The sequence below is a fragment of the Balearica regulorum genome, chromosome 4, assembly GCF_011004875.1.
Source record: "Balearica regulorum gibbericeps isolate bBalReg1 chromosome 4, bBalReg1.pri, whole genome shotgun sequence".
In the NCBI taxonomy this organism is placed as follows: domain Eukaryota; kingdom Metazoa; phylum Chordata; class Aves; order Gruiformes; family Gruidae; genus Balearica; species Balearica regulorum.
Genome location: NC_046187.1, coordinates 7,751,679 through 7,765,845, shown reverse-complemented (window position 1 = coordinate 7,765,845; position 14,167 = coordinate 7,751,679). Strand labels below are relative to the sequence as shown.

At 41.4% G+C, this 14,167-nt stretch overlaps 1 protein-coding gene across 1 annotated transcript in view; it reads right to left on the bottom strand.

The window, feature by feature from the left end:
- FAT4 (FAT atypical cadherin 4) overlaps positions 1–14,167 on the bottom strand; it is a 145,899-nt gene that overhangs the window by 24,325 nt on the left and 107,407 nt on the right. Inside the window, exons 8-9 of the mRNA XM_075751114.1 lie at positions 12,656–12,906; positions 4,905–9,254 (exon numbers count right to left, since the gene is read on the bottom strand). Of these exons, the coding sequence (XP_075607229.1) occupies positions 4,905–9,254; positions 12,656–12,906 (4,601 nt within the window). The remainder of the gene's footprint in view (positions 1–4,904; positions 9,255–12,655; positions 12,907–14,167) is intronic.

Below are 14,167 nucleotides of genomic sequence, written 5' to 3'. Positions count from 1 at the left end.
AAAATATATCTATTTACATTTGGAATAAAGATCCAACAAAAGATGTCTATGAAGCTTATTTTTCCTCTTTAAATGCATGTTAAGCATGCATACTCCAGAAAGCAAGAGTCCTTTAGCCAGATATCAGCAGGACAAAAGTATAACTTGAGAATACTATTCTAGTTTATCATTATGGCTGTTCTGTATAAGGATTTGAAATAAATTACTTTGACAAAGCAAGATCATTAGAAAAACCTGGTAAATGGATGCTAAGAGTCATAAAATAGAAACTGATAAATAAAGAAGTAGGTAAACAGTTTAATATTATGTCATGAAAAAAGAACAGAAAGTTATTTTTATGTAGTATATAACTAATTTTCAACTAAAAAAAAAATCCTGGTATAACCACTTAAAAATCTTAAAGACATCTTTTTTTTTTTTCCCCTGCTTTAAGATGATTTTTAGTTATACTTTTTCTTCTAAAAGATTCCAACTCTCCTGAATTTCTTCTCCTACGTGTATCCGTCCAGGCAACCTTACCTACCAATGATCTTACATTAGCTGCTTCTGAAGACAGTTGCTGCTACAAGGCTTCATTCCCTCTTTTCTGCAGGATCCTGAACTTCGATTCATCCAAATTTCCTGCTACCTTCAGATCTTTGGTCAGTCTCTCCTTAGACTCCTCTGAGACAGAAACTCTCCTGCATTCCTCGTCCACCCTCTAAGGAAAGGTCTCTGCATTTCAAGCTATTACTGACAGCCTGCAACGGCTACTCTGCCGAAATCTGGAGAGCTTCTATTAACTCCTGGTTTTTGGATGGTCCACCAGTGTTCAGACTGCACCTTCTTACTTTTCCCTTTTCATCTAAGCCGCGTTCCTCCTGTGCTCCTACTTTTTCCCTCTGTTGTTATTGCCCAGATTTGATAGGCAGAAGCGGATGGAAAAAGTTAGGCTGGAGGGACCTTGGAGGTCATGATGTCCAACCCCCATTCAAAGCAAGGCAACCTTCAAAGTTAGATCCGGCTGCTCAGGGCTTTTCCCAGCAGAGTTTTTCTCTTGTTTGTCTTTTCTTCACTGTGGAGATTCCTCCAGATACGTTGCTGTGATACCAGTTACGTTGTTCTTGGTCCTGCAACTTCTGCTAAACTTTGACTTTTTTCTTTTAACACCTTATTCTTCTAGCAAGTAGAGCCACCCAAGATGGCAAGAGGTTGTCCTACCACATAGCTTGAAAACCCATTGGTTTTGCTGTTCTGCCCAAGATACTGTTCTTATATTTAGATTTATTTTTTGTGCAGAGAAAAAAAAAGAAAAAAAAAGTTTTAGAGAGGACTGTTTTTCTTGAGTAGAGAATTTGCACAAGTACTAGCTATTTTGAAATTCTCTCTTGCACAGATAAATCATTCAAGGAACTTTACTGGATTGAAAAGGATAAGAAACTGTTTGCCACTATGCATAAAACCATCCTCACCTGAGCCCAAGTCCTCAGTTTTACTGCTTTCCAAAAAGATAAAGCCAATGATTTTAACCTCACAAAACTAGAGCAGTTTTGGTTTTCAGAGGTCATTTTCCACAATGGTCTGCTGATTTAAGGTTTACAACAGGAATTTAAGAGTAATGTTCTGATAAACCTTTATCCCATTTAAGTAATGTCCCTCAAAAAATGATGAGATGAATGTGTTTCCATGGCGTAAGCAAGTCAATTTTCAAGAAGCTTTTTCACACATTCGGACTACTACGCACATCTCAGCTGGGGAGTAATTTTATTCAGACAGCATGAAGAATTAGTGTTTGATTAGTGTTTGAGGGTATCAAATCCAGCGAGGGGAAGGAAACCCCTCAGCCAATGTTTTGAGAACCAAGGTGATCTCAAACCAGAGCCGTCCCCAGTAACAATGTTGGGGACGTCAGGGGAACGCTGCAGTTAGTTGAGTTTATAGATCTCGTCTCAGCTGAAATACCAAAAGATTCAGGGTATTCATTTTGTGGCAGAAAGACCTTTCTCTGAAGATCATGAAAATGAGGATAACGCTGGATAATTGATAAGAGACAGCTTTCGGCACTTATCATTCATCACTGCAACCTGATGATATCTCATGCAGGGGCTTATGCAAAAATCTAACTTACGGAGGATTTTTTTTTTTTAAATTGAAAAATGTAACAGGAACAGATACCAGCTGAATGCTCTTGGGTTAGATTTCAGCTGATTTGAGAGTTTGACTTTTTGTGGGTCTCTGTGTCCGCCTTTTAAAGTGGTTGTTCTACTATTTTAATCTTGCATTTGAAACAATTTCACAAACCTACATTCCTTCATCTTAATGAGTCCTGGAAAACAGGAAATAAAGGGTTCAAAGGAAGGGCAGACAACTACTGTAAATCACAAAGTATATTCCCTCCAGAAAGTGATTATTTTAAAAACAAAACCCGATCATCATTAAGAGATGTAATTATAACAGATTGTTTAAACCCTAATGTTGCTCTGAGGTAATCAGGCTTTATAATCCTATCCAGTGAAAAGAACTACATTACCTTTGCAGTATGATGAAGTGAAATGCAGCTGACAAAACATAATAAATCAAGGAAAAGTAAGACTCAGTTTTCAGGTAGGCCATTATAGAGGTCTACAGCTCATGTACTCTAATTTACGGTGAACGGAGAGCCTGTCTCAGAAAATACTAATTTCTACTTGTATGCAGTACCGTGTAAATATTATTTTTTTACAAGCATGCAAATTCAATTATGAGACTGTATTTTCATTCCAAGAGAAGCAGCAAAGCTATGTGCATGGTAAACTGAATTAGAAATCCACTATTTTGGATGGGGTTTTTTGTTTGTTTTTTTTTCTGAGGCACTTAAAGTTTATATTCATAAAGAAACAGTTTCAGGCTTTATTTTTATATTCACTGTGGCTATCTTTAATCATACGTGAATCAGGATTAAACGCCCAAGCAGCTGTGTTCTCTTTCTGTTGGCAGTTATAATAATGACATAATAGTCTCTATGTCAAGCATTCTCAAACAATCTGTATTCTGACATTTGTTTGCAGAACCTATTGAATATTAAATTTGCAGAATTTCAAATATGCTTTTGCAGACATAAAATGTCTAAATATACTGAATATTAATGGTGATCTTATCTAATAAGCTCTGCCGATATTCATCTCTGAAGATATTTTGGGTTTTAATTACATACTTTGGTGCCATTTGTTTTCGTCTTGATCAATCAATCTCCAGACACTTAAACAATTCTGGATTCTGCAATGGCCATCCGATGTAAAAAGATCTGACTCCCAAATAGAAATGTCTGCCTCAGTGATAGTCTATCTTAAAGTTATTTGTGTTGACAAGGAGTTTAAGAAAGCTCATATCAGATGCCACATTTAATTCATAACGTGAAAGAAATCCAACACTTCAAACTGTAAGTGTCTCCCATCACATTTTCTTAGTTAAAACATTCTTTTTTTGAGCTTGTCACATCTAGAGCTTTATTTTTAGCTGACATAAGGGTTGAACATTAAGAGATGCACTTTAATACCAGAAAAAAATTAGCTGGACGTTTCTTTAATGTTTCAAATTATAGGCTAGAGGCATATGCTACAGTATGCTGCTAGAGTTAATGAAGTGTTTTGCTTCATTGCAACATCAAACATATGCCCATGTAATCTCTGGTGCTAATGACCTAAAGAGTTACAGGGGATAGATGCCCTAGAATTATTTTGCCATGCTGTTTGCAAAATAATTTGATGTACTAACACAACATGAAATAAAATCCTAGACTGCTAACTTAATTAGAACCGCTTGTCAATGAATAATAATTGCTGCTGACTTAAGGCTAAGTAGTACATTTGTGAGGTTCACAAAAGATCCCATCAGTGTCCTTTGTGTCAACAGATCTTTCACACTGCATGTGTATCCACTCCTGTAGCCGTGCTTTAAATGAAAGTTCAACCTTTGTTTTGAAATCGATTAACCTTCTCCTTTGCAATAAAGTGTATGACATCTCCTCTACTAATCTGGTTTAAGAAAAAAATAAATTAAAAAAAAGCATAATGATCACTCAACTGGTTGCAAGTGAGTTTTGGTGGCAGTGGTGGCAAGCCCGAGTACCCGCAGAGAACAAGCATGGCTGTGCCGACCTGGGTGCCCCGGGGCATCTGCGATACAGAAATACTCCTTCGAAAAGGTAATGAAAGCCTTACCTAATCTTCTCTGGTTAGATGTTTTTATGATGTCTGTAAAAAGCAGCCATAAGCAATGGTTAAAGTGGATCAGACCTTAAATATCATACTCATGACAGAAGCAAACATCAACCTGCTTTTCTAGGGATAAAATGCTGCTATGTTTGAATGTGTAATAAATATTAGAAAGAAAATACTCAGAAGAGGTAGGAACGTGGCAGACATTTCTGTTGTTAATGAAAAAAAATAAATGAAAAAGGGACAAAATACAGAACAGACATGCTTGATCATTTTGCCTGAATTCTGTTTTTTCCCATATCCTTCATCTGTTTTCTGTCTTGTATGACTGTAAGCAATTTGGGGCAGAGGCTGATTTTCTTGCTTGGCACACTCCTAGCAGACTTGAAATGCTACCACAATATGCATAACAATAACAAGAACAGAAAAATCATACTTAAGTGTTGGAAATGGTTTCTACATATTTAAGAAATTAAAATAGCTTTTGCAAAAATCCGTCTGTTCTAATGCAAATCAGGTAAGTGAGATTTGCCTGAGGACAGAGCTAAAATAAAATAATGCCGTGGGCACCTGGTCTTCCGAGCTTTCATAACTACAAATACCTCATTTTGCGTGACCTCTTCACCTAGCGGAGATTGTCATATTCAGACAATCTCGTGCTAAAAAGGTACGTTTCTGCCCTCTTTCCATCTCTTCTGGACTGTAAGATACAGAGAAGTAAAAGCGTACCTGTATACCCAGTTTTACAAACGCAGTTGAAGCTTCCCGGGAAGTTCTGGCAGGCGGCACCGTTTTTGCAGGGGTTGGAAAGGCACTCGTTGACGTCCCTCTCGCAGGCCATGCCAGTGAAGCCCTCCGGGCAACTGCACGAGAAGCCCCCCACCAAGTTGTGGCAAGTCCCGTCGTTGTGGCAGGGGGAAGGGAGGCATTCGTCGATGTCCGTCTCACACAGACTCCCATCGTACCCCGGCATGCACCTACACACGAAGGGCCGGAGGGGCTCGTTGGCCACGATGATGACTGGGACGCTCTCGTGGCTCTTCAGAGCTGGGCTCACCGCCAACCTCCTCAGGCAGCTCCCTCCGTTCTGGCAGGGGCTCTGCAGGCACCAGTCGTGGTCCACAGCCTCGATCCGCACCCCACTCTGGCGGAAGAGGACATCTTTGATGCTCTCGAAGAAGGTGGCCACGCCGCTGGGATTCACGTACTGGTTGTTGCCGCGTTTGATGGCCGCCATTAGGAAGGTGTGGTTGCTCTCCTCGTACAGCCCGTAGAGCTGCACGGCGGTGCCCAGACCTGTCAGCTGGGAGCTGGCGATGCGCAAGAAGTGGAGATAGTGATTCGTCAGGAAATCCCGCACGCTGTGGGCGCTCAGGCGGAGGAGGATGCTGTTGTCAATGGTGGCGTTGCTGAAGCCTGCGAAGAAAATCCGGACGCTGCTGGTGACGGCACCATGCAACCCATCGTTGCTGAGGACGGCCAGGTCAAACGTGCCATCCGTGGACCTCGCCTGCGAGAGCAGCTCGCAGGTGCCCCCGGGAATGCTGAAGAGGCTGGTGACTCCTGATGTGAGGGAGCACTGGAAGCTGTCTAGTTCGTCTGGATCCTGTGGCTTTACGTTGCCCAAAATTCCACCTGGGAAGAGGTTGCCATAATAGTGAACAAAGATTTCTACTGTTCTGGGCTGAGACGGGTTGTCGTTTTGGTCTATTACCTTGATCTGCACAGTTCCTGTGGAAGACATCTGAGGAACGCCAGAGTCTCTTGTAATCACTGACAGGTAGAAATCGCTGATTTGCTCCCTGTCAATCTCTCTCGTCGTTGTCAGCACGCCAGCAGTGCTAAGGCTGAAGTAGCTGGTTGCGGGGCCAGTGCTGAGCAAGTAATATGTAAAGGGACCTTGGTTTGGAGGGAGATCAGGATCTGATGATTGAAGTGTCATCACAAGAGTTCCTGCACGATTATTCTCCATGACTTCTCCTTGGCTGGTGGACAAGGTAGGGCCATTGTCATTGATATCTTCCAAAGTTACCAATAAAGAAGCACTTCCTGTAGCAGATGGTGTTCCCGAATCAATGGCCAGCATAGACAGGTTGTACACAGGCAACGTTTCTCGGTCCAGCTCTGCAGTGACGGTCACCTGTCCTGTCTGCGGGTTGATGGAAAAGGCGCTGTTGTTGTTGCCAGACCCAATGAAATAGGAAAACCTGCTCCAGCTAGGGACAGAATCTGAATCAAAGGCACTCACGAACGTGACGTGGGTGCCTGGAGGAACACCCTCGCTGATTCGTACATTGTAGGTTCCTAAGGTAAAAACAGGAGGATCGTTGGCATCCAGTATAGTGATATTAACAGTTACTTCGTCTATATCTGCACCACGAATGCTCCCAAAATTTTTTGCGAGGATTTTCAGAGAGATTCGTTCTTCCTTTTCTCTGTCAAGAGGTCCTGAAACGTAGATCTGGCCACTTTTCTCATCTATCTGGAAGCCTTTCTTTCTGCTGTTGCCAAAGATAAGGTAGTGGACTTCTCCATCAGTTCCCATATCACGATCACTTGCAAAAACTTCACCTACAACAGTACCTTTCAAGGCTGCCTCAGAAACCTCAAAATAATAAAGCTTGGACACAAAACGGGGCACGTATTCATTTGTCCCTACTAACTGGATGTTGACACTAGCAAAGCTGCACCTCTCTTCATCTGGAACATTAAAAGCCTTTACCATTAAATGGTAACTTTGCTTTGTTTCATAATCTAAAAATCCCTGGGTGGTAATCGTTCCTGTGTTGGGGTCAATGACAAAGAGGTCACTATCCGAGGACTGAATAGCATACGCAATCACAGCGTTAGGTCCAGAGTCAGCATCAGTGGCATTTAAACGAATAACAGTTGTTCCACTGGGGGCATTTTCTAACACATTGGGAAAGTAGTCCTCAGGGCTGAATGCCGGAGAATTATCATTCACATCAATGACGTTAACAGTGACACTGCAGTAGCCTGTTCTGGACACCCATCCTCCATCTGTGGCAGTAACAACTAGCTCATGCTTTTGGCGTGACTCAAAATCAAGTGGTTTTGATAGTGTCAGCGTACCAGTAGTTGTATTAATAGCAAAGATGCCAGCCTCATTTCCAGAGGAAATATTATATCTGATTAATCCGTTCATAGCAGCATCTCTGTCTCGGGCTGAAACCGTCCTGACCACTGTTCCAACAGAGTGACTCTCTGGAATAGTAACGCTCATACGGCTTTGAGAAAACTCGGGTGTATGGTAATTTTCCTCTGTTACTACTATTTCAACAGCTACCTCGGATGAGAGTGGAGGATTACCTTTATCCTTTGCTTTCACTTTAAACAGAAAGTTTTTGTTCAAATCAGCCATTAGTGAAGATGACACAGAAATCCAGCCTGTACTCCTGTCCAGTTTGAATTTATTAGTTTTGCTTTCATCAGAGATAAAGTACTCCACTTCGGAATTCAAGCCAAAGTCTTTGTCATCCACTGCTGTAACTTTAATTAAGTTTGTGCCAACCCTCACGTTCTTAGTAACAGGAGTAAAATATTTACGAGCGAGGAACAGTGGTGCATTGTCATTGCTGTCTACTATGTTAATGGTGACAGTTGTCTCACTCATTAACGGAGGACTGCCTCGGTCTGAAGAAGTAACGATGAAGCTATGCCTGTTAATGTTGACATTGCTTGAACCACTGGAGTTTTGGTACCTTAAATACTGCTTGTTGAAAATTTCCCCCGTGGTTGCATTAATCCGGAAGAACTCGGACTGGGATTTTATGAAATAGAAGACTTGGCCGTTCGAACCTTCATCAGGATCGGTGGCTGAAACCTGGGTGACCTTCAACCCGATCCCAGGAAGCTCAGGACACTCCAGGTAATAGGATGGCTTTGTAAATCGTGGGGCGTTGTCATTGACATCCGTGACAAATATTGTGACATCTGTGCTCACCGTCCACCCGGAGTCATGCGCAGAGACCCTGATTCTGTAGCGGTCTGTGTCCTCCCTGTTGAGCGGTCTGCTGATGGTGATGTCCCCGGTGCTGGGATTTATGGTAAACGGGAGACTCGTATCCCTTATGGAGTACCTGCTGACTGCATTCACCCCAATGTCTTCATCTGATGTTGTGACTCGGGTTACTGTAAAACCCAGAGGTGCATTTTCAGGCACAGATGCACTGAATATCTGGGAAAACCTTGGAGCATTGTCATTTTCATCTAAAATATTAATGATAACTTTGACAGTCGTGCTCTGGAGTGGGGTGCCTTTATCTGAAGCTTTTATGGTTAGTGTGTATTGAGACAATTTCTCCCTGTCCAAAGGCCTGACACTTCTGATCTCACCAGTGGCTCGATTGATACTGAAACTATTTTCCGAATTACCCTCAATTATTTCATAACTTAGCTGTCCGTTCAGACCACTGTCCCTGTCGACAGCAGCCACCGTCAGTATCTTCCGCGGGGACAGGTTCTCCACTATTTCTGCAATGAACGGATCTTGCTCAAACTCTGGCGCGTTATCATTGACGTCTATCACCGTTACTTCCAGTTTCTTATATGAGGAAAAGGGAGGAAAGCCCGTATCTCTTGCCTCGATCCAAACCACGTATTTCTGTATGGCTTCGAAATCTAAAGCCTGTCCGACAGAAAGCTGTCCTGTCACCTGGTCAACCAGGAAGGTGCTGCCCAGGTTGCCGCTGGCAATATAGTAAGACAAGGAGCCTCCTCTGGCTGAAGATCCAGAGACAGTGGTGACAAGCGTACCGACTGCTTGGTTTTCAGGAAACGTGAAGGTCTCCTGATCCGCCTGAACATGAGGAAATTCTGCTCTGTTCACAAACCTCACGGTGACAGTTGTAGAGTCTGTCTTGGGGTACCGGCCGCCATCCCTCACATGAACTGAAATGGTGACTTCAGACTCTCCTGCCAGTGGGTTCGCAGCCAGTATCGCCCCTCTCGCTGGATCGATGTGGAATTTCTCGGAGTTTTTCCCCACGAGAGAATAATGGAGCTCGGCATTGGAGCCAGCATCTGCATCGGTGACAGTCACAGCAAACACGAACGAGCCTGAAATGGAGAACAAAGTTAGGGCAGTTCTTTAACGAATGCACTGATTGCAGGAAGCGTGATGACAGCTTTTCACTCGGAAGCATGTCCTGGAGCAGTATGCTCTTCCTTACACTGCTCTGAAAATGAACTGCTTTTTTCACCAGATGACAAGTTCAACAAAAGGTAGGTGAGTTTGTGAGCCTGCAAGACAGGCATGCAGCCAAAAAATGTGGATTTGAAAAGTAGGTGACTGCATTCAGAGAAATGCATGTACAGATGCCAAAGGCTGCACATACATCTGCACTGGAAAATGGACCCACAACTCTTCGGAAGCCTAGCATCCCATTTCTAGAACATTCACATTATGAAAGCCATGAATTAATAAGATTGAATGTTATTTTGATTTTTTTTTAATTATTCATAATTTATTTATCCATGTAAAAAAAAAAAAAGAAAAAAAACAACCCTGGACTTCAACAACTATTAAGGTTACATAAGTGAACAGGCAGCACCCAGGGACATTTACCCTACACACCCACCTTCCCTTGCAGCCCCTTTTCTTTCTATTCCCCAGATGCTGCTCCTTTGTTATCATAGAATAGTATCATAGAATCATCAAATGGTTTGGGTTGGAAGGGAACTTAAAGATCATCTAGTTCCAACCCCCTGCCATGGGCAGGGACACCCCCCACTAGCCCAGGTTGCCCAAAGCCCCATCCAACCTGGCCTTGGACACTGCCAGGGATGGGGCCTCCACAGCTTCTCTGGGCAACCTGTGCCAGTGCCTCACCACCCTCTTGGGGAAGAATTTCTTTCTAACATCTAATCTAAATCTCCCCTTCAGCTTAAGCCCATTCCCCCTTGTCCTATCGCTCTATGCCCCTGTAAACAGTCCCTCTCCAGCTTTCTTGTAGGCGCTTTAGGTGCTGGAAGGCTGCTGTAAGGTCTCCCCGGAGCCTCCTCTTCTCCAGGCTGAACAACCCCAATTCTCTCAGCCTATCAAAATAAGAGGGCTCCAGCCCTCTCATCATCTTCATGACCCTCCTCTGGACTCGCTCCAACCCCAATAGCCTTTTGCTTCTGATGTTATAAGAGTATTCTGAGGACAGTAACTAATAGGACCACATTTTTAAAAGCATGCTCGTCCTCTGAGATAGGGGTAAAATCACATAGAAATACAAAACTATTGCATACTAGCGCAATAACATGAACATATTATGTTTCAGGTCTTCAGAATTCACGCTTCACAATGAGTTCGACTATCCAGGCACCGTTTGCATTAACGTCTATATTTGCCTATCTGCAAGGAGAATCCAGGGTGTTCTTTTGCACTGGAGTTTACAGACCTAATGCAGGGCACGTCCTTCAAATTTGACACTGTCCAACCAATTTGCAGAACACTCTGCTGATGTTTTACTGGTTCTGAAATTTAGAAAAATACCCACTCCTGTATAAAAATCATGTTGTTTTCAACCTCTGAAGGCAAAATCATTTACAGGCAGGAATGACTTTGACAGCGTCCCCTTAAAACTATACTTCATGTCACTATTTGTCATGTGCAATGATTTGTACTCCAGAGGGAGGAATATTTAGACACGAACAGTATTCAAATCCTTGTGAGAACTGGGACAGGAAAAAATTAAGCTTTTTTCTTCAGTTAAGCAAATTATATTATTAATTATTATTAGTAGTAGTTCCCTCTTAAGAATAACAAGGAAATTAAGCCTTTTCTTTCAAAACGTACACTAGATATACTGTGATTGGAATAAAAGCAGAATTCTTAATCAAGTTGTGAGGATTTGTTCTTTTTTTTTTTTTTTTTTTTTGGAAAAACTATTTCAGATGCTATATTGGACTGCAATAAAGTCATGGAGTTTTGTGGTTTTAGGTTTTTTGTTGGTCTTTTTGTTTTGTTTTGTTTCTTAAATGGACACCATGCCTGCTAGTAGCATCATTGTCAGCAGCCTTTCAAAATAATGTGAAAAGATATTAACATTTCCTTTCAAATGAAAGTGAACTATCAAGTGAGGAAGCTGCAAATTAAAAAGTACATGCATCCCCAGGTTTTTGCTAAGTTAAAAACAGAATAAACATAGCTTAGGCTTTCTATATGTTTCTAGTTATAACGGGTTATATACAAAAAGTATCCAAAAAGATATTGCCAGAAAACATCAGTTAAACCTATGTGCACTCCTCATAAACCCATTTAAAGAAACACCCCAAAAAGAACCACACAAAGGCACTGTGCCCTAGTCAGAATACAGAAAGATTCACCAATGCAATAATAAAATAATTTCATAATGCCGTTCTGGAAACAGGGAAGAAATGTAAACAAATTCATTCTTCCATAAAAAGGAGAAGTATTTGCAATTGTTTAAAAATTAGAGAGAAAACCCAACACATGGAAATAAGCCCTTTTTTTTCCTTTTTTTTGTTCTTTTAAAGGAAAATTTGTTTTGTAAACCATTTGTCTTGGAATCCTCTCTGTAGGCATCACATATCCATGTATGCATATGCATGTGGAAACACACAGCGCCCCTGACTTCCACAGCCAACCACGCTGACTGCAGTTTGGTGGATCTGTGGTAATACAGTGATCATGTCATAAAATCCTTTTACTGTTTTGAGGTAGTAGAGGTCCTGGTATTAGCGCATTTTAAATCTTGGGAAAAAAAAAAAATCTCAGAATGGCAGTATCTTTCAGTAAATTATCTCCATCCTCATGCAAATACACATATTCTCCTTTCTTTCCCGTTGCAATGCCAATTCCGCAAATAGAAAACATTAGTATTTTGGACTTACCCATTTCTAATGTATTTATTTATCAGGCTAGTTTAAACATAAACTGAATCAGAAATTAAATCCTGCATTGAGTGAAGTCACTTCAATTTGGGTGTAGGTTACACAAAAGGAAGGTTTCTGCTTGGCTTTACTTTTATTTTATTTCACTTCACCACTTGGCTCAAGCAAAGGCAATATAGTTAACATCTGATATAGGTACAGCCTTTTTGGAAGAGGTTGACAAAATCCTCTTTAAGAATTGCTCAGGGTGGAAAAAGAACATCTACATGCAGGAAAAGAATTTCAGAGGAAAAAAGAGGCCATTGCCTTCCTAACCTTGGCAAAGTAATTAAATCACTTGTTTGAGTGGGTGTTCGTTTACACTATGTCTTCTTTACATAACTGCAGGAAAATAATTGAATTTGGATGGAAGGAACAAAGTAAAAAAAAAAATTGCTGAATTGCAAGTGATATACTGAGCCTTGCTGCTATTCATTCCCATGCAACACAAAGATAAGAAAACCTGGAAAATAGCTGCAGAGGAACATCTCAGAAACATTTCTCGTGGCACAGCTTTGCATTTGGTAAGACGTTTATGCAATGTGAAGCATCCCAAGCACTGCCACTGATCACGTTACCTGAAGTGGTAGGCGATGGGACGTGGGTGACGTAGGGATGGTGTTGAAATTTGGGTGGGTTGTCATTCACATCGGCGACGGAGACGAGCACGCTGGTGGAACTGGAGAGAGCCCTGGGGAAGCCCCCATCGCTGGCCACCACCACCAAAGTGTAGTTCTCCCTCACCTCTCGATCGAGGAGAGCGCTGGTGATGATTTGCCCTGTTGATGGGTTGATTGTGAACTGTGAATTGCCACCGGTAAGCCTGTAGCTGTTTGAAAGAAAAAAAACAAGGAAGAAAAATTCGATTAGTATTTCATAAGGCAGCCTGCTGCCTTAAGATAATGACAATTTTCTATACTCCTCAGGCCACTATGCTGATGGGTATCAACACACAGATTTTCTTCTAACTGTCCATCTGTCTTCACTTTTTTCCCTCTTCCATATTTTGAGACCTGTCATAAATTACATTTCTGAGGATCTCCAAGTGTAGTTGCTTAATACAGATCGATTTCTAATAAATGAGGAGCAGACTGAGCCTTTGCACATTTGGAGATACAGTTGGATGTACTCTCAAAATTGCCTACTGGAAGCATCCTCTAGTACTTATTTCCCTGGGCTAAAAACAGTGTTATTCCAAAAGGCTGACATACCTCTTAACTGAATCTACAGAATATAATTAGAAAAAATACTACTTTCTAAATAAAAGGATGCCAATTTTACAAAATAATATGAGGATTTGTAATTCATATTGTTTCCTGATACTGAGCTAAGTTTTGTTATTCAAGATTTCAATGTTAATTCATAGTAATTCATAGCAAATTAGTAACCACAGAACTACATTAATAGAGGCTAAATGGGACCCGAATTTGATCCTTGATGGGTGTATATGTATGTGCACACATCTGCGTGTGTGTGCAAAGATGTGATTTGGTAAGAACTGACCGTGTGCTTACTGCAGTGCGTCGTGCGGGCTACCTCTGGCTTACTAGCACGGTGAATTTGTCCCTTCTCTTGGAACGCTCACCCAGCTTGTGTTCGTACAGAAGGAATCTCAAAGATATGTGGAGCACTGGGCTGTATTTTTAAAGGTTATCGGTTATTATTAAATTTTTTATTAATTCAGACAATGGGGTTTCTACAAAACAAAGGAAACGAAAACTGGCTAAAATGAACAATTCCCGTATTATAACCCTGACAAAACCCAACACAGCCGTGATTAGCATTGCTTCTTCAGAGAAGCCTGGTACAGCACAATAGAGGCTTTTTTGAGGTACACAATTCTACAAAAGATTCAGAAGAAAATAGCTTTTATGAAAGAAGAGTAATATTCCTATCTTCACCTTTTGAAAATCAGAAGAGAAATGATAACAGAGGCCAGAAGCTTTACCTCAGGAATTGATAGCCAGCCTGTGTAATAAGCTGTGGCACCTTCTCCTGTTCAGTCATTAATCTCTACAGAATGCCATGAGCATACTTTAATTGCTTAATTATGATAGAATATGATGGTCATATGTAATTATTCTCCAGCC